The 20,542-nt window shown below is 38.5% G+C and overlaps 1 protein-coding gene across 6 annotated transcripts in view; it reads left to right on the forward strand.

The window, feature by feature from the left end:
• Window positions 1-13,640, forward strand: part of LOC149251810 (uncharacterized) — a 395,150-nt gene extending 381,510 nt beyond the window's left edge. For 5 of the 6 annotated variants that reach the window (XM_089459577.1, XM_089459575.1, XM_089459579.1 and 2 more), the window contains 2 exons: window positions 12,561-12,878; window positions 13,067-13,640. In XM_089459577.1, coding sequence (XP_089315703.1) covers window positions 12,561-12,878; window positions 13,067-13,168 — 420 coding nt within the window. In that variant the 3' untranslated portion in view covers window positions 13,169-13,640. The remainder of the gene's footprint in view (window positions 1-12,560; window positions 12,879-13,066) is intronic. The other variant, XR_016266907.1, reaches the window with a different exon arrangement.
• The last annotated feature ends 6,902 nt before the right edge of the window (window positions 13,641-20,542 follow it).

A 20,542-nucleotide genomic window follows, 5' to 3' on the forward strand; every position in this document is an offset into this window, starting at 1 on the left:
TTCTCGGCTTAAAGCACGAAGTCTGTCCATCTCCAAAAGAAGCATCCGAGAATTTGTCGGAGACTCCGTATCTGAAATCACTTGAAGAAAATTGGCACTTTGAGGACAACTTTTATGACTATCAACAGTTTCCATTGTGCGAAGATGTCGGCAGTAGCAAAAATTTGTTTGAAATATCAACAGTCCCGGTTTTTTGTAATTTAATTCAATTTTGGCATTCTGTTTGGACGCAGACATGAGATCCAATTTCGATTAATTTGATCAAAGTGATATTGTGAACTGCCCACATACTTTTGTTTATTTTTGGATCTGCGTGTTTCTTCATAGTCACTTCTTATACGAGATTTTCGAACGCATTGTTGTTTGGTGTTTACAATAACTATCATCTTGAATTAAATTACATCTGCAGGCTGCTTCCTCTAAAATTTGATTGATCAATATATGTGCAACCCTTCAAATCCAGCGAGAGAGCTAACAATCTTTACGAGCAGAGGAGAGCAGAAGAAAAGAAAAGACAGCGCTGGCGATGTATTGCATATGCACGCATTTGTATCATTCAAACCAAGAGGACCAGTTCATCAAGAAAGTGCAAGGCTGAACGTATTGAAGGTGAATTAAATTTGTAAATTTTGTGGAGAAATAAGGAATATTGTATTTTGGAGTAATAAGGTGATTTCAATTGTAATTTTTTTTTTCAAGGGATAAGTATAACTCAAAGTAATTTTACTTTGAGGGGGGGGTAACTTTTTTTTTTACCAAGTTTTGCAAGAGCATCATTGTAAAAGTCAAATTTTGAAAGTTACCTTGTAAATTTTGAGAAATTGACTAGAGCCAAGTGCAAAGCTCAGTCATTTTTCTCCTGCTTCAACGACTATATGAGGGTCAAGGCCAAGCCCCGATAGATCGTGTTTTTTGCGTGGTGTGTTGTGTTGCCCATCTTGACATTTTTGTTCTGATTCTTGGTGCGAAGCTTCAACGCTACAATGTCTAAGTTGATTAATTTGTTTTCTGATACCGACAAACTTGAAGGCACAAAATCTTATAAAACATGGCACCGTCTCATCGAAAGCACTCTCATTTACAATGAATTATGGCAGGGTATATGTGATGGAGATATTAAGTCGAATAAACCCACAGATGCAGCTGCACTAGCAAAATGGGAAGTTAAGAATGCCAAAGCCTTAGCTCTTATTAAATCTTCTGTGAATGATGAAATGTATGTCCATATAGAAAATGCTACAGATGCATGGTCTGCTTTGAAAACTTTTAAAGACCTCTTTGATACTCAGCCTGAATCAAAGAAAGTTGATCTACAATTAAAATTGTTGCAACAAAAATTGACTGAAGGAGGTGATGTTCTTGAATATATCTCAAGACTTAAGAATATTAGGCAGGAAATCATTAATGTTGGTTTTCCAGCAATAGATGATAGTTTTATGGTAACAATTGTAATTGCTGGACTTCCTTCTTCCTACACGCATTTTTTGGAGACTTTACAATTAACTGGGAAATTAGAGAAACTAAAGTTTGATGAGCTCTGTGAAATGTTGACCCAACATGATAAAACCTTTGGGAAGAAGAAGAAAGTTGGTGAAGATGTTTTTCTCACAAAGGCCAGTACTAGTAAACCATCAGCAGACAGTTCTCGAGGCAGAGGTAGAGGGAATGAGAATCAAGCTGCACATAATGTACAAAGTCGAGGTCAAATCCAAAGCAGAGGAAATAACTTTAATAGAGGCAACAGTTCAGGAAGGAGTAATTTTCAAAGTAGAGGAAACAACCAAGGAAGAGGCAATTTTCAGGGACAAGGAAATAATAATCAAGGTAGAGGACAATCTCAACATAGAAGTCAAAGCAGAGGCAGAGGACAATCTTCAGGAAGAGGAAGAGACTTAAGTCAAATTGTGTGTCGAAGATGTAACAAAGTTGGCCATTATGCTGAAGATTGTCAAACATCTCTTAATAAAATTCCCAAGTTTCAGCAGCATTCAGCGCAATTTGCAAATGATCAAGATGATGATAACTCAGAATATGTTTTTACTTCCTCGCCAACATCACAATTTTCATCGCATCTTAGAAGTGATTATGAAGATGCCTGCATCTTGGATTCCAAGGAAACTCAGCACATGACTTGTCGACGTGATTTTTTTTGGAATTTTCAAGATTGCCAACTTAATTCCATTTTTCTCGTTGATGATACAAAACATACTCCTTATGGAAAAGAAGCAGTTAAAGTTTTTCTCCCTGGCATTAGAGAAAAACTGATTTCCAATGTATGGTATGTACCAACTTTTAAGAAAAATTTGCTCTCTTTAGTCATGATTCGACAAGCAGGACATCAAGTGATTATGGAAGATGGCTTAGTCAAGATTAATTCAGTCAAACAGAACTTGAAAACTATCATGACAGGTTATGAAGATGGAAAACTATTACGGATGAAAGGGACAGTTATTCCAAGGCATTTTGATTTTGCAGGGGCAGTGAGTATAGGTATTTCATCTGTAAGACTATGGCATGTAAGATATGGACATTTGAATTTTGGGAGTCTTTCTCAATTGCAGAAACGAGGAATGGTTAAAGGACTTCCCACTTTCAAAAGGGAAAATGCAAAATGTGAAGCTTGCATTTATGGCAAACAAAGTCAAGAAAGTTTTCCAACAAGTTCATGGCGTGCAAACAGGCACTACAACTAGTTCACAGTGATATTTGTGGACCGCTACAAACTTCCTTTGGTGGTTGCAAATATTTCTTACTATTCATTGATGATTTTAGCAGAATGACTTGGGTTTACTTCTTGAAGAACAAGTCAGAAGCATTTGATAAGTTTAAAATTTTTCGCCAACTTGTTGAAAATGAAGTCAAAGAAAAGATAGGTACTCTCAAGACAGATAATGGGGGAGAATTCACTTCAAATGAATTCAAAACTTATTGCAGTGAAAATGGCATAAGACGACATCTTACTAATGTTTACACTCCATAGCAAAATGGAGTAGTTGAAAGAATGAATCGCACCTTGTTAGGAATGGCGAGATCCATGTTAACTTTCAAGAGGTTAAGTCCAACATATTGGGCAGAAGCAATACATACAGTTGTCTACTTAAGAAACAGATCTCCAACTGCTTCTTTAGATGGAATCACACCTTATGAAGCTTGGTTTGGTTTCAAACCTCGAGTTCAACATCTTAGAGTTTTTGGATAAGTATGTTATGCCTTAGTTCCAAAAGAAAAATGAACTAAACTTGACTCAAGAAGTTTAAAACGCACAATGATTGGCTATTCTGATGAGAAGAAAGGGTATCGACTTTTGACCAATGGAAAATTCATTGTGAGCAGGGATGTCATTTTTGATGAAACTGAGAGTAAGAGTGCTGACGAAATTGAAAATCTTCTTAACAAGTTAGAAACTAAGGGAAGTAAAAGAATTGGAAAAATACAAAGTCAACCAACTTCACCAAATTGGTATGAACTTGATTTTCCTTCCTTTGAAGATGAGTCATCCAGTCCATCTACATCAACAACATCATCTGGGTCTTCTAGCAATTCATCCGCATCTCCAAGCAGCAGCAGTTCTTCTGACAGTGATTCTCCACACTCTTCACTTGAACGAAGAACATCAGTTTATATTAATCCTCTTTACAATGATGGAGATTTTTCAAAAGCGCAAACAAGTGAGCACCAACTACCGAAATGGGCAGTTCAACTTTTGAAAGATGTAAAGCCTGATGAGCAGAATAAAGCAGGCACCAGAAGGGCACATAGAAGTGAAGGCAATTTTGCCTTGATAGCAAATGATTTTACTGAACCTTCCACATACAAAGAAGCAGTAAAACATAAAGAATGGCAATAGGCTATGGTTGAAGAATATCAAGCAGTAATTGATAACAACACTTGGAAACTTGTTGATTGTCTATCAAATGTTAAACCCATGGGATGCAAATGGGCTTACAGAATTAAGTATAATCAGAAGGGAGAACTTGAAAAGTATAAAGCACGACTTGTCGCAAAAGGTTTTGCGCAGCAGGAAGGCAATGATTATGAGGAAACTTTTGCTCCTACAGCTAAATGGAACACCATCCGATTAACACTTGCATTGGCTGCTCAGAAAGGATGGAAAGTTCATCAAATGGATGTGAAAAGTGCTTTTCTCAACAGGGATTTACAGGAAGAAGTGTATATGACCCAACCGCCAGGTTTTGAAATTGAAAGACAAGAACATAAAGTCTGCAAATTGATCAAGGCTTTATATGGATTAGAACAAGCTCCCCGAGCTTGGTATGCAAAGATGGATGAATACCTTAAGAAAGTTGGTTTTCAACGAAGTGAATCTGATGATACTTTGTATGTGCGACAACAGGGAAAATATCTGGTAATTCTTGTTATGTATGTAGATGATTTGATCATTATTGGCAACCATGATGATCATATTGCACAGGTGAAAAAGAAGTTACATGTAGGTTTTAAGATGACAGATTTGGGATTACTTCACTACTATCTTGGAGTTGAAGTCTTCCAACGTCCACATCATATTTTCATTTCTCAAAGTAAGTATGCAACAGAGGCTCTTCAGCGATTTGGCATGCAGGATTGCAAGCCCGTTCTCACCCCCATGGAGCAAAACTTGAAACTTTCAAAATTTGAAGGGGGGAAAAGGTGGACAGTACAACTTACAGACAGTTGATTGGCAGCTTGATTTATTTGACAAATATTCGTCCTGATCTATCTTATGCAGTCAGTATTCTTTCACGTTTTATGCAGGAACCACGAGACAGCCACTGGAATGCAACCAAAAGAGTTCTTCGATATATCCAAGGAACAAAAGATTTTGGTCTTCTTTACACAAAGACTAAAAATTTTGTACTTGGTGGATATTCTGATGCCGACTTTGCTGGAAGTATTGATGATCGAGCATCAACATTAGGTTATTTAATGAACATCGGGTCAGCCGCAGTATCTTGGAGTTGTAAGAAACAAGCTACAGTGGCCACTTCTTTAGCAGACGCAGAGTACATTTCAGCATGGGAAGCAGCATGTGAAATTGTGTGGTTGCGCCGAATTTTGCAGGACTTGGGCATTTCTTAGGCAGAAGCTACATCATTATTCATTGACAGCTAGTCAGCCATCAAACTTGCCAAGAACCTAGTTTTTCATTCAAAGACAAAGCATGTGGACACCAAGTATCATCATATCAGATCTCTCATTGCCAAAGATGTCCTCAAGCCAGTTTAGTGTCCTTCCGAAGATCAGATCTCCGACATTTTCACGAAACCGCTTGGCAGAATAAAATTTACTAAGTTCAGGGATGAACTTGGTATCTGTTGTAATGTATCTTTGGATCATATGGGGGATATCTCATTTGATTCTGATTAATTAACCCCTTTTCCAAAGTTTAGACTTAGGAAATAATTAAAAATAGGTTAATAATCTAATTGAGACACTTCTAGGCAATGTTATCAGAACAGAACCGGTCATCGAATCGAAAAACCTTGTGGACCGGGAACTGGTTGGAACTAGACCGGAACTGGAAAAACACCGGAAAAAAATCGGTTTACCAAAAACACATAAAATATTCATATTTTAAAGAAAAAGGCAATATATTCATGTGCATCCATATGAATCCAAACCATTTATACACAAATATGCACAAATTCTCATTTATATAGCATGTAATAGTACATATAAGTATCGGCAAAATATCGGCGAGGGTCTAGAAAACATCTTATCGGCAATATCAGTGAAAATATCGGCAAGCATAAAAAATAATTTTTTCAAATTTTTAAACATAGCTGATATTTTGAAAATATCGCGATATTTTCTCAGCGATATATCGTTTTGCCGAAAATATCGCCGATATTATCAACAGTGGTACATATAACCAAAATAACACTTAGTGCAAAACAACACTTAACCAAAAATGTTACAAACATCAAGAAGCAGGCTCTAAAAGGCCTTTATAGTCCAAAATAACATGATAGATCATAGTATTATACTACAAGCTATAGCTACAACAAATCAATGATCAAATCAGCTTCAAAATCCTACGACATCAGCTTTGTAGCAGCCCCAACAAAATAAAAAAAAAAATTCTTCCGCCAACTCCAAAAACCACTGAAGAAAACCCAAAGATCTCTGGGAAAAAAAATTCTTTAAAGTAGCTCGAAAATTTGCCAACCCAACTGCTCTCCAAGACTCCAATCAGCTCTTCAAATCTGCAAAAAATCTCCCTCAGAACAACCCTGCAAAAAACTCTGAATTCTCCTCACCGAACTCAGCTCAAGAATTGCAAGAGACTCGAATCAATAGTGTGAGTGAAATAGAGTGGGTGGGGGTGTTTAAATACCTTTAAGGGGGGAGGCAGCCTAGAGTATCATTAGAAACTAGGAAAAATAATAAAAAAGTAAAAAAAAAAATGGTTTTTTTTATCATGCCCAGGTCGCGCGACCGCAGGCCTTGAGGACCAGCGAAACCGATCACCGAACCGGTCCGGACCAGTTTTGCATCCAAACCGGTTAGACTGGCCAGTTCCGTCTGAACCAGTTCAGTTTTGATAACATTGCTTCTAGGTGGAATTTCCAGAAACGACTTTTGGGTTATAGAGAACTCCTGTGTTTTACCATCTCTACAAAGTTTCGAGACTAGAATACCTCTACTGCTACAAAAACTAACACAAGCAAGCCGTCCAAACCCTCTACGCAGGCTTTGTGTCACCTCTGCGCAGTCTCTCACACACTCAGCCCGAAACTAATGCTACTCAAGTCGTCCCGCCTGGTGCTGACTGGGGAAGTGTCTCTCTTGCCCACTGGAAAATCCTCCCAGCCTTTGGAAACTGAAACGACCTCCTCTCTAGCTGAATCGAACTGCCTTCTTGAGGCATTGTGTAGTCCATGCGCAACCTCCTGGAGAAATAATTTAGCCTCCTCTCTTGCCTCTTTGGAACTAAAAATTCTTCCTCTAGATCATTGTCTCTGCCCCTCTCCAGCTATGTGTCCTCTCTTTAGCTCGAAATCTACTACTGGCTAGCTTGAACTACCCAAGGAACTCACACTATCGACTCTCTCTTGTGTGTGTTTCTCCATCTGACCATTGACCTCTTATAATATTCAGTTGGGACTCGAACGACCAAAATTAAAACTTAATTGATGGCTAAGATTATGTCCAAGTCCATTTGTGTGAGTTTCTAGAGAATTCCCACCTTTCTCAATTAATTAATATTAATTAATCGATTTCCCTAAGTTAGACTTAAGCATTTTTTAATTATCGATCAACTAATTTAATTGAGTTATCTCTAGGTAGAATTTCCAGAAACGATTTTTGGGTTTTGGATAACTCGTGTTTTAGCCTGTACACGAAGTTTCAAGACTAGAACACCATCTTATGCTACAAAAACTAACACTCCCTCTTAGCGAGGAAGGTGTTATCCAACTTTGTCTCCATAACATCCTCCCACACTGCTGATGTGTGACATTTGTAGCTGCCTGTCCTTGTCCATCAACCACTGCGCAAACTCTAATTCATCTACTAACAATTGTAGCTGAACCATGCTGCATTTGTGTTGTTGTTGACACTGCATTGTACATCCTGTATTGTTGCCAGCTCTACATCTGCACTGCAACCCAACTAACATCCCTCTCACTGTTGATGTTGCTACTGCAACTATTGCAACTAAGAAGCATCCAAAATACTGAATTAATTGTGATCACATGCTACAACTGCCTCCTGAGTCTCTAACTACTACTAGCTGTTGCACTGTCCACTCAGAAACTTGCATTGTTGTTGACTCTACTCTATGCCTCCTGCACTGCTGTCAACACATCTCTATGCTCCTCAGCATCTAACTTCGACTATCACTCTAGAACTGACTGCACCTACTAACATTGAACTTGCTACTATGATACTATGAGCCCTTGTAGCATATTTGATCCTACTGCAACAATTGGAACTGATCTAATTGATCTCCTTACTGCTTTTGCACTGGGGCCTCCCCGTCTGGCACACTGGAGTATCATACTCCTCCTCTTGGACCTGGTGCCCCACTATCTCCTTTTGAGCTCGGTCCCTATTTGGGACCCTTCTTTGCTTTGCAACTCGCACTTCCTGCAACACTTGTTTCCGACAACTGGAAGTTGATCTGTTGTCCATATCTGTATTCTAGCTAGCTCACACTGCCTTCTTTGGCAATCTCGTATGACCATCTCTACAAAGTTGAAAAATCTGTGAAACTCAAAATCTGGGAAAATAAACAGGAATCTCATCCTCTCTCCTGCCTGGCTACCTATTCTACTACTCGTACTCCCTCCTAGAATGTGAAGAACTACTACTGTTGCCTCGCTCTTCCTTCAGCTACACTTAGGAACTACTCGCTCGACCTTTCCACTAGTCCTTTTCTGGTGACTGGAACTCGAACTGTAATCTCGGCAACATGAACTGGCTAGTTTGGCAAATTCGCACGGCCTTCTGCAATTGGATAATACAAATTTTTGAAACTAGACACCCTCTGAGAGAAACTCCCTCTGTGTGTGCACTCTCTTCCACCCGACACTGAATCTGCTCTAGCAAACTGCTGCAAACCCTCTTTGCTGAAACAAGAAATTTGCTTTGCAAAGTACTAAGTTGTTGCTCCCTCTGCGTGCTAGAACCGCTTCCCAGGACAAATCGAACTTTCTTACCTACTGCCACTAGAAAACCAAACCCTATCCAGCAATTTGCACTTCCTGGCTAGGCACTGCACAACCCTAGAAAATTTCATCTTGCCATTGCCTCTGAACAACGAAATTTTCCTTCTTTGTCTCTAAGCCCCCTATCTATCAAATGTGCTCTAATACCATGTGAAAATTCCTTGAAATGTAGCAATTGGAAATAATTCTTCTAACTGAAAAATCAATTATGCAATTTATTTTGTTTATGGAAAAATATCGAATTATTCACACTGCAATTTCTTCACCAAATAAAAATACTGCAGAAACAATAATAGGAACTGAGAAATGCTAGCACACACATAAAAATTGACACAATTATTTTTGGACAAATGTCCCCGGAAAAACCCAATGTGGGAAAACCAGTGCAGCGGCTAAGGGTTTTATTATTATGCAATGGTGAATTCTGAGTACAATAAATTTGGATTCCTAGTTGGCTATCCAATCTGAAAGAAATACTGGCAAAATCACATGAGGGAATTTACCCTCGTCTCCAAGTAATCCCGACTCAAAACTGACAAGCCCAACCAAGTCGTCCAAACCCTTCACGCAGGCTCTACGTCACCTCTGTGTAACCTGTCACACTCTCAGCCCATGATCCGAATGGAAAATGGCATCAACCCATGGTATTCATCCACCTATGTTATTCATCCACCCATGGAATTTACCGATGGTATTGTAAGTGGCATCCACCCATGGTATTTATCCACCCATGGTATTGTAATTGACATCCACCCATGGCATTCATTCACCCATGATATTGTGACATCCACCCATGGTATTCATTCACCCATGGAATTGACCCGTGGTATTGTTACATCCACCCATGGTATTCATTCAACCATGGAATTGACCCGTGGTATTGTAACTGAAAAATACTATAAGTAACAAGTCGCATTTTGTAAAAGGAAAGATTTTCCACCACAATGTAGTCCTTACAGTTATTATCTGTTTTAATAAAAAAAATCTTTGTGGTTTTGTTTATTGGGCATTCTACTCTTTTTCTTCTGGCAATTTTTCAGATCTTGGGGACCTCCCCCCCCAAAGATCCATTTATGATCTGAATGGAAAATGGCATCAACCCATGGTATTCGTCCACCTATGTTATTCGTCCACCCATGTAATTTACCCATGGTATTGTAAGTGACATCCACCCATTGTATTCATTCACCCGTGGAATTGACCCTTTGTATTGTGGCATCCACCCATGGTATTCATTCACCCATGGAATTGACCCGTGGTATTGTAACTGAAAAATACTATAAGTAACAAGTCGCATTTTGTAAAAGGACAGATTGTCCACCACAATGTAGTCCTTACAGTGATTATCTGTTTTAATAAAAAAAATCTTTGTGGTTTTGTTTATTGGGCATTCTATCTTTTTCTTCTGGCAATTTTTCAGAGCTTGGGACCTCCCCCCCAAAGATCCATTTAGATCTTGGGGGGGGGCGGGGGTGGGTCCCCAAGATCTGAAAAAATTGCCAGAAGAAAAAGAGTAGAATGCCCAATAAACAAAACCACAAACAATTTTTTTATTAAAACAGATAATAACTGTAAGGACTACATTGTGGTGGACAATCTGTCCTTTTACAAAATGCGACTTGTTACTTATAGTATTTTTCAGTTACAATACCACGAGTCAATTCCATGGGTGAATGAATACCATGGGTGGATGTCACAATACCATGGGTGAATGAATACCATGGGTGGATGTCACTTACAATACCATGGGTGGATGCCACTTACAATACCATGGGTAAATTACATGGGTGGATGAATACCATGGGTTGATGCCATTTTCCATTCGGATCAGCCCAAAACTAATGTTAGTCAAGGCGTCCGACCTACTACTGGCTAGGGAAATCTCTCTCCTGCCTATTGGAAAATCCTCCTAGCCTCCGGAAACTGAAATGAACTCCTCTCCAACTAAATCGAACTGCCTTCTTGAGGCACTGCGCAGTCCCTGCACAAAATCCTAGAGAAATAATTCGACCTCCTCTCTTGCCTCTCTGGAACTGGGAAATCTTCTTCCGGATCACAGTCTCTTTCCCTCTCTAGCTCAAATTTTGTTGCTGGCTAGCTCGAACTGCCCAAGGAACTTGCACTATTGGCTCTCTCTTGTGTGTGTTTCTCCATCTACCCATCGACCTCTTCTTATAATCTCTAGTTGGGACTCCAACAGTCAAGATTAAAACTTAAACGATGATTGAGATCATCTCCAAGTCGATCCATGTGAGTTTCTAGAGAATTCTTACCTTTCTCCATTAATTACTATTAATTAATCGATTTCCCTAAGTTAGGCTTAGGCATTTTTTAATTATCGATCAATTAATTTAATTGAGCTATGTTTGGGTGGAATTTCTAGAAACAATTTCTGGGTTTTGGAGAACTCGTCTATTTTAGCCGCTACACAAAGTTTTGAGACTAGAACATCGTCTGATGCTACAAAAACTAACATTACTTGTAAAATTATTAAAAGTTACTTGGTTGCCCTCATATTAATAGAGGGAAGTCACTTTCATTCTGAATCATCACACATTCATTTATTTTTCTCTCTTAAGAAGTGTGCACTAGCTCTCTTGTACTTTTTCCTTGGATGCAATGGATATTTAGTTGAGCGAATTATATTGGGAGGGATATTTTTGCATGGAGAGACTAGTTTGGATTTGATGGAGTGATTCTTGTGAAAATTGTGTAAGTTTATTGCTATTATCTTCCATTTTGCATGTTATATTTCTAAAATTAGGGTTTCTTTTTGTGCCATATTAAAAAGGGCAACATCTTTCTTGAACTCTTGATTCGTTATGATACGTAAAATTTGTTTTGCATGAATCCATCAAAGGAACTTTGTTTATGCATCCTTTGACCTTAAATCTCCCATATAGAGAAGTTGCTAGGGTTTCTAAGGGAAGAAATTTAGTCTTCCACCCTCTTCATCCAAGGCCCTCTATCATAGACCTTGCCCTAATTGACTCCATTTCCAATTGAGAGAAAGCACTAGTCTAGTTGTGGTGATCATCCTAAATTTCTAAATCTTTCCTAATTTCTTGGTATCTAGGGTTAGGGTTTGGTTTTAATTTGCATGTTATGGTAAATTTGCATCTATATGTCATTGTTCTATTGATAAAATTGCATTAAATAAGTTAGAAAGGCAAAATCTAGCATTTATTGCATCTTTATCCCCGAATTATGATTGACGTCTAGGCTTAGTTTGCTGTTTTATGCATCTTAAACCATTGAAAACTTCAAAATGTTTCCTTTTCCTGGGCTTACCCCCTTGATAGCCATTGATACTTCACTGAATCTATCTCTTAGAGGCTATTTCACAGCTGCTATATGCTTTTGCATGCTGTAAACTTGCATATCAATGAAACCCTAGTTTATAGTAGCCCTATTCTAGTCCATTGGGGTTGGTGGAAAGTGTGCTTGATTGTTATATCTCTTGTCACAGCCATGAAGGCCTTGCCAATACCTTCCTCCATAACTGTAGGACCTTATATCGCCCTTGAGCCCTTGTTTGTTGAAGATCTTGTTGGGTGATTTATTTAAGGAAGCCTCCCTTGTGGGGATAACGTCCACTACTAAATAGCTGGAAAGAGGCCACTAAGGTGACAGTGATGGCTGATCTCATTGTTGCCATAAGACCTAGGTTGCCTAGTGAGGCTTTGCACTAGGCCTGCTAGATTTTATAATAACAGTTCTAAAAATTCTGAGCAAAAGACTAATTTCCACTTGAATTTGAGATGCATGCATTCCTAATTAAAATTAAAGGATAAATGATAAAAGAAGGGGAAAAAATGTCACTGTAGATCTATGGTAGAATGGATAGATATTTATGATTAAATTCTTGTATAATTGAAATATATGTAGATGGGTGCTGGAAGAGCTGTTGCAGTTGATACTGATCCCATGGCAGTTTCATCAGCTATTCATAATGCATCTTTGAATTCCTTTGGGCCTGATAAAATGCAAGTATATCTCGTCCCAAATGATGGAAGCAACGCAGAAGCAAGTGAAGGAACAAAGAAAAGGCATCTAGCTACGACAATCTCTGACACTGGACCTGCTCAATATGACATTGTTGTTGCAAATATTTTACTGAATCCGTTGCTATATCTGGCAAGTCATATTACAGGGTACATTAGACCTGGAGGACTTGTTGGACTGTCAGGCATCATACTAGACCAGGTACTTATCTTCCCATTTACAACATTGACTGGATAATTGCAATTCACAACCTCGTTCACTGTTCCTTTTCAGATATTCTGAAAATATTGTCATTCTATGAATGCAGGATCTTCTCTGTTCTTGCATAGGCCAATTTTCTTTTGACTAAACTTGCATGTTTAACACTTTTTTTGTGTTTTGGATTGCAGGTACCTCGAGTCCAAGAATGCTATTCCAAGTTTTTGGACAATATATCAGTCTCCAAAGATGATGGTTGGGCCTGCATTAAAGGCACAAAAAAGCTAATTTGAAGCCATTTTATATGTTTTTCTGCAGTTCTTATGTAGAGTTTGTTGAATTTTACAAGCAAGGTGTGGTTGAACTGCTTCCCTAGCTTGTGCACAATATTCTATTTATTCATTTTCAAAGCAATGTGCCTTACGTTTTTCTGCATTGCCTGTAAGCAGTGTTCAATTTGATTGGACTTGGGCACGTCTGAGAATTCAAAATAACTGAAACATTAAATATCCAAAAAGTGAAGCTACAGATGTTTATTGAAGTTCAAGAGAATTCCTCAACAAGGAATGATACGCATGAGATTTTTCCCACCACGGAACAGTGCAAAAGGTATAGATATAATCTGAGAACATACTTGCAACAAATATAAAATATTTCTGAAGATGCACATATTTAAGATAATCTTGAGGAAAGCTCTTTTGATGTAGTCCAGTTATGAGTACTAGGACCACTTAACATTTGCAATTATATGAAGAGATGTGATTATATAGTTTTGCTTGACTTCAGAGAATCCTGTATTTTTTGTTAGGAATTCAGTCAAGAATAAAGCTTACTAAACTTTTGGGTAAGCCCTCATATCTGAGTGAGTTTTAAAGCATACATGGAGCCTTCGAAGAAAGTTAAAGTATCTTTAACTTGATTTTCTAGAAAATGAATGGTCCGAAATTTCAATATATCAGTCTCCATAGTGCTCTGTATGCCTTTTCAAGCTACTTGTTTGGGACAAAAGTATTTTCCATGAAAATCACTCAATAGCACATCAATGGCCACCTGATCTACGTAATCTGAAAAAAAATCATCCAGAAAGAAATCAGCAAAATTTAATACAGGGATGAGAATAGAAACCCAAAATATTTTGTTGGTTACTGCAAGAGCTTGGCATTCGCGGATCTTGCTTGAATGACTCAAAATTCATCTATATATTTATATATGTTTATTAAAATTAGACATAACTTATAAGCAATGCTCTTTGGTACACACATGCAGTAAAATTGTTATAATTTCCTTTGTGCTTCTCCCAAGACGTGAAGGAGCCATTTGGATTCTCCTTCAAAATGAACCAAATGATAGGAAACATAATGTGTTAAAAAGATCAATCAGCCTAATATATAATCATCCATTTAAGCAACATATGACTTTTTGCTATGATATTGTACATAGAAGACAAGATAGTATTGTCTGCCATAATTCGTTGCATGCAACTATTATAATAGCCTGAACGTCATATAATCCCCTCCCAATAGGGAATGAGTAACAATCTTGGACTATCAAGTAAATCACAGTTATGAAAGTCAGGGAAAGTTATGTTTAATGATGTTTTCATTGGTTAATCTTCTACTTCAGTTGACACTTCCAAAATTTATAGCTGAATTCTGGCATAGTATGACAAAAGGTTCCAGCTATAATTGCTACCACTTTCTCTATAACTCTGTTGTTTACAGTTCTGTATATTTTCTTGCAAATGGCTTTCACAACCTCTCATGATTTAGGGTGTTATCTTTTGTAAATGCTTCACTTGAGGCCATGTGTCAAGCTTGAGGAGGGGGCTTACTCCATCACCATTGGTAATTTGGCTACCTCTTTGATTATTAGTTGGACTAGTTGTGTAATCTCATGATCCAAACATTTTAATTTCACTATCAAGATTCGTTGCATTGCTGCCCATTTTAAAGTTGAAGAGAAACAAATGTGACCACTAGAAGTGAGGATCACCATGATCAATATTTCCCTCTACAGGCCTGTTGTGAATCAGTTGAAAGGGATCCTTTATCAGGTGTCAAAGTCATTAAAAATTAGTGTACTTATCAATTCACCTGCCCTTATTCAAGGCCCTAAAAGGATGAGTTATCTCCTCTTCATTCCTAGAACCGTGAATGGAATCTATTTAATAGATGTGGGTGTTCAGGGAAGGAAGAAAGGAGAAGAGATTGCTAATGTTCTGTGAAAATTTAGGATTCACTGATATTCCTCTTCTTATGTCACTAATAACAGTAGTTCTATGGGAATATTAGTTAGGACAATAAACTGAGATGCTTATCTTGGATGCATAGTTTTCTGTTGGAAACCAGGTATGAGGGAGGAATTGGTTCAAAATCATGAGGAGGACTATCAAGTATGTCTGAAGATGGAATGATTGAAGCAATACTATGTTGTTGGTGGGAAAATGTGATTAAGCCTGATGCAAGGGAGATGCTCCTGAGAGGATGTCCAGATGACTTGAATACATGAGAATGGTTGAAGCTCGAAGGGTCATGCACTCAGAAATCATGGAAATTTATTTTGCCTTAGATTGTAGCTAGAATCTTTGATTATGTTAAATGTTTGATTACATTTAGCAGCATCAGACCTGATGTGAGATTTGGCTAAATAGGCATGGAGGGTCATGAGTGTCAAGATTTGGAAGCACCAATTCCTTCATGCTTGTGTATCACAGTATTGTGTTTGTTCTTAGTTTTCATCTTGTTCCCAAAATGCAGCTGCTGGTGCCATTTTGGAATGCTAAATTTTCAAGTGTCAGTAATGTCAAATGTAAGTAATCCATGGTTCTGGTTAGATGCCAAACAGTTTTGTGACTGTTAGGTTCTGGTTTTGCCACTGATATGAATACAATTAACTAACAATGCAAATACTCACATACAAGAATGAAGAATGAAAGTACAAAAGGAAATTGCTAGAGAGTACTAAATTGTGGTAGTTGATGGTAGCTCAGATCAAGTGAGGTAGGAGTAGATGGCATGGTAAATGAGATTTGCAAAATCTAAAGTACAAAATAACAAAATGGAATTATAATAAAATGTTGGACCAAGACCATTAGACTAAGTCTCATAGTTTCTTGCTTAGAGGAAAATGTCCCTACTTTATGTTGTAGATGAAGAAATTGTTGTTCAAACATTCATTAGGATAACCACTTGGATTGGGTTGGTAAAGTGCATATGCAGTGGAACAATTAAATAGTGATTTGATGTTGCTTGCTAGATAAAGTCCGAACATATAGTATCTTTAGGCAAAGGAGGCTGAAAATCAGCAATGGTAACCGTCCATATGTGTGACAAGAGCTGCTTCTTCCAGGGGGGGAGGCTCATACATCTTGAACTGGCTTACTTTTACCACATTATGGATTCCAAGATGTGGTGGAAGAACCAATGTGGAGGCACTATAATCCACTTTAGACGTAATAGTATATAGCACTTACTAGATTAGTTTGAACTTGTGATGTTGGTTTAGACAAACTTTGTCACAAACTTTATATGATAGAGGTACCTAATGTCAATCATGTAACGCTTTCTAATTACCTTTTGTTTGTTGAAATATGTCATGCACTTTGGCATGGAGTTTGGTCAAATTTTACAAGGAAGAAGCCTTATCTTGCTTCTTTTTTTGGTGGGATGTGGATATGGTAAAAGTAGCAACTAGGAGCTCTTGAGGGACAATAAGTGAACACCATAATAGATGTCAAATGGAAAATTCCTTGTGGAGCATAATTATTAGTTATTACAATTGGACTATATGAAAATTTCACTACTAAAATTCTATTACAACCACTAGAATTAATTCTTCTAACTGTTAATTAGTTTATCATTTTATTGCTACGAAAACAACGAATTAATCACACTACAATCTTCAAAAAATTAAATACTACTGAAGATAAACTAGAAATTGAGAAAAAAATTGGCACACACACAAAATTATGACACAATTATTTTGGACTATAGTCTCTGGAAAAATCCAACTTGGGAAAATCGGTGTAGCAGCTGAGGGTTTTTATTATTAAGAAGCGGCGAGAAATTCCGAGTATAATAAATATTGCCAAATTGGCAAATATATCCAAGAGAAATACTGGCAAAAATTCTCTGAGGGAAATTAACCTTTCTCTAAGCAATCCGGACACTTGACTTCCTCTGAAAAGCTAGTTGTCCAACCAACTTTGTGTAGGCCCTGTGTCACGCAGTCCCTCCCATGCTCTGCCTAAACCAACTGCCAATCTAGTCATCCTGCCTACTGCTAACTGAGAAATTGTTTCTCCGACACTCTAGAAAATATTCTCGGCCTCTAAAACTGAAATTGAACTCCTCTTCAACAGAATCGAATTTCCCTCTTGAGGCTATGCCCTGCCTCTGTGCAACCTCTTGGAGAAAATATCGACCTCCTCTTTCTGACTCTCTGGAATTGGAAAAATTCCTTTGAACTCACTGTCTCTGGTTCTCTCTATCTCTGCTTCCCTTCTTTGGCTCGAACTCTTTTGACAATTGCTACTACTCTCTAGAGAAATCGAACTGCTCAAGGAAATCGATCTCAAGTGTCACAAGTATGTTCCTTTGTCTACCCGTCGACAACTTCTTATAATCTCATTGTGGAACTCCAATGGCCAATATTAAACCTTAATCAATGGTTGAGATTATTTCCCACTCGATCCGTGTGAGTTTCTAGATAATTCTCGCCTTTCTCAATTAATACTAATTAATTAACCAATTTTCCTAGGTTTAGACTTAGGAAATATTTAAAAATTGGTTAATAATCTAATTGAGACACTTCTAGATGGAATTTCTAGAAATTATTTATGGGTTATGGAGAACTCCTATGTTTTAGCCTCTCCTCAAAGTCTCGAGACTAGAACACCTCTGATGCTACAAAAACTAACATTCCCTCTTAGCAAGGAAGGTGTTCTAGTGTCGTACTGCGACAACACCCTTTATACACGTTGTTGATGTCTGGCCACTGTGATTGCTTCCCACTGCCCACCAACCACTACGCAACTTTGATGTTGCATTTGTGCTATTGCAAACACTGTGATATTGCTGCCAACACTACATTTGCACTGCAACTCCCTCTCAACTGTTGTTGTTGCTACTTCAACTACTACAACTGAGAAGCAATCGAAATAATGAATTAAATGTCTTTGTGTTGCATCTGTCACCTGAGCATGTCACTGCTACTAGCCTCTGCACTATCCACTGAGGAACTTGCATTGTTGCTGACTCTGCTACTGATCCTCCTACTTCGTTGTCAACACTACTCTTAGCGAGGAAGGTGTTCTAGTGTCGTACTGCGACAACACCCTTTATACACGTTGTTGATGTCTGGCCACTGTGATTGCTTCCCACTGCCCACCAACCACTACGCAACTTTAATGTTGCATCTGTGCTATTGCAAACACTGTGATATTGCTGCCAACACTACATTTGCACTGCAACTCCCTCTCAACTATTGTTGTTGCTACTTCAACTACTACAACTGAGAAGCAATCGAAATAATGAATTAAATGTCTTTGTGTTGCATCTGTCAGCTGAGCATGTCACTGCTACTAGCCTCTGCACTATCCACTGAGGAACCTGTGTTGTTGCTAACTCTGCTATTGATCCTCCTACTTCATTGTCAACACTGCTCTGCGCTCCTTAGTACTTGACTGCAGCTAGTCTACAATTTTCACTCTGGAATATGACTGCATCAATTGACACTAATCCATCTTGCTACTGAATACAGTGGGCCCCCGTAGCAAGGTAATGATCCATGTGGAAGACACCTCAATGGACCTTGCCCAAACCTCTGCACTACTCTGGGACTATAACTCCATATCGCCCCACCTCACTCCTGGAGGTATAACTGCAAACATGGCAAAATATTCCTCTAACCTGGAGGACAACTTCTCTATCTCTGTGGACGTTGCCACCTGGTCCTTCTCTTGCTTGTCCTTCTTCCTTTGAGGACATTGTGTACCATAGTGGCCAAACTCGCCACACCTAAAGCACTTGACCTTAAATAGGTTTTTCCTTTTCTTCTTCTTCCCCTATCCCTGACTGAGACCCTTTGATGCGAGGGCCACATTCTCCTCCTCCTTCTCACCCTTCTCACACTTATTGTTATTTCTGTTGATGGAGCTCTTTACTAGAGCTCGCCTCATCTCCTCTTGCTGCAAGTTTGACCACATCATGTCCCACCCTGGTAATGTGTCTCGTCCCAAGATGCTTTGGACAAAGACTTACTCTTCCTCTGAGACACTGTTTAGGGCCAAATGAACAAGCTCTGTAGGTTGAGGCACCTCTCCAATTTTTGAAAGTTGATCTCAGATTTCCTGAATTCTGGTGAGGAAGAGATCTATGCCTTCACCCTTTTGCGCCATGATGTTTCTCAGCTTCTCTTGCAGGAACATCTTTTGTTGCTCGGAAGGATTCTGATAAAGCTGAGCGAAAGCATCCCACATTTCCTTGGCTGACATATGCGACACTATATGGTATCAGACTCCATCCAAGATCATTCGCTTCAACTTTGCCATATCTTTCTTGTATTCCTTCTGTTGATCTAGCAAGAAGGACATCTTAGCCTTGCAGATGACATAGTTGGAGGCTCCCTCCAACCTACCTTGATCACTAATCCATCTCTGAATATGGTATGGAAATATCCCTCTTCCCCCTACTCGGATGTTGAATTTGCTATTTGCACTCCCTTATGGAGTGAGAAAATATGCTTGCAGCAACTGCCAGCTGCAACTCGAAAATCAGATTTCTAAACTAGAAATTCTCTCTGTGTTCACTTTCTCTTCCACTCTACGTTGATTCTGCTACTACAAATTGTTGCAAAACCCTTTTGTGCTCAAACAAGGAATCTACTAAGCAAAACTATGAGCTACAATTTCCCCTTTGCTTGTTGGAATCACACGAACTGGCAAGCCAAATTATTTTATCTACCTGCACTAGAAAATCAAATTGCCCAGCAATTCGCACTACCTGGCTTAGGCTTTGAACATAAATTCGTCCTACTGCTCCTTTGGACAGCGAATTTCTTCTTCTGCTTCTGAGCTTCCCCATCTGATCAAAATCACTCTGATACCATGTGAAATGTTGAAATTATGATGTTCTATGATGTTACAATCACCTAAATTGAGAACTTATTTATGCTGCAAAATAAGTTAAGTAATTGTAGATAGAACATAAACCATATAAACCATATGCACAATGGAAGACAACCAAGAACTCAATGAGACACAAAGAAGTTAGATCAATGACCAGGGAAAAACCCACAAGGGTAAACCCAACCAAATTCTTCTTCTATTAGAAATTAATTGTTCAGTAGAGATACACAGTACAATGAGAGAATGAAGAAGTTCACTCAAATCTGAAGAATATCTCTGATAACAGTAGCTTATGGAAACACTGAATCACTTTGGCTCTCCAAGATCTACTCTTTCTCTTCAAGACTCTCTCTCTCTATCTCTATCTCTCTATCTTCCTCTAGACTCTTCAACTCTGTCTTTCTCAAGTTTGAATCCTTTCACAAGCACAAGTAAGTTTATCAAGTGAGGATGAGAGGCACAAATATATAAGAAGAGCAATGAGGTCAAATTCATGAGGGAGTAACTCCTATGCCTTGAGGAGGAGTTAGATATGCCAAAA

The sequence above is a fragment of the Pinus tabuliformis genome, chromosome 7 (genome assembly GCF_031772625.1).
Source record: "Pinus tabuliformis cultivar Carrire ecotype Pingquan chromosome 7, CPIR1, whole genome shotgun sequence".
Lineage (NCBI taxonomy): Eukaryota > Viridiplantae > Streptophyta > Pinopsida > Pinales > Pinaceae > Pinus > Pinus tabuliformis.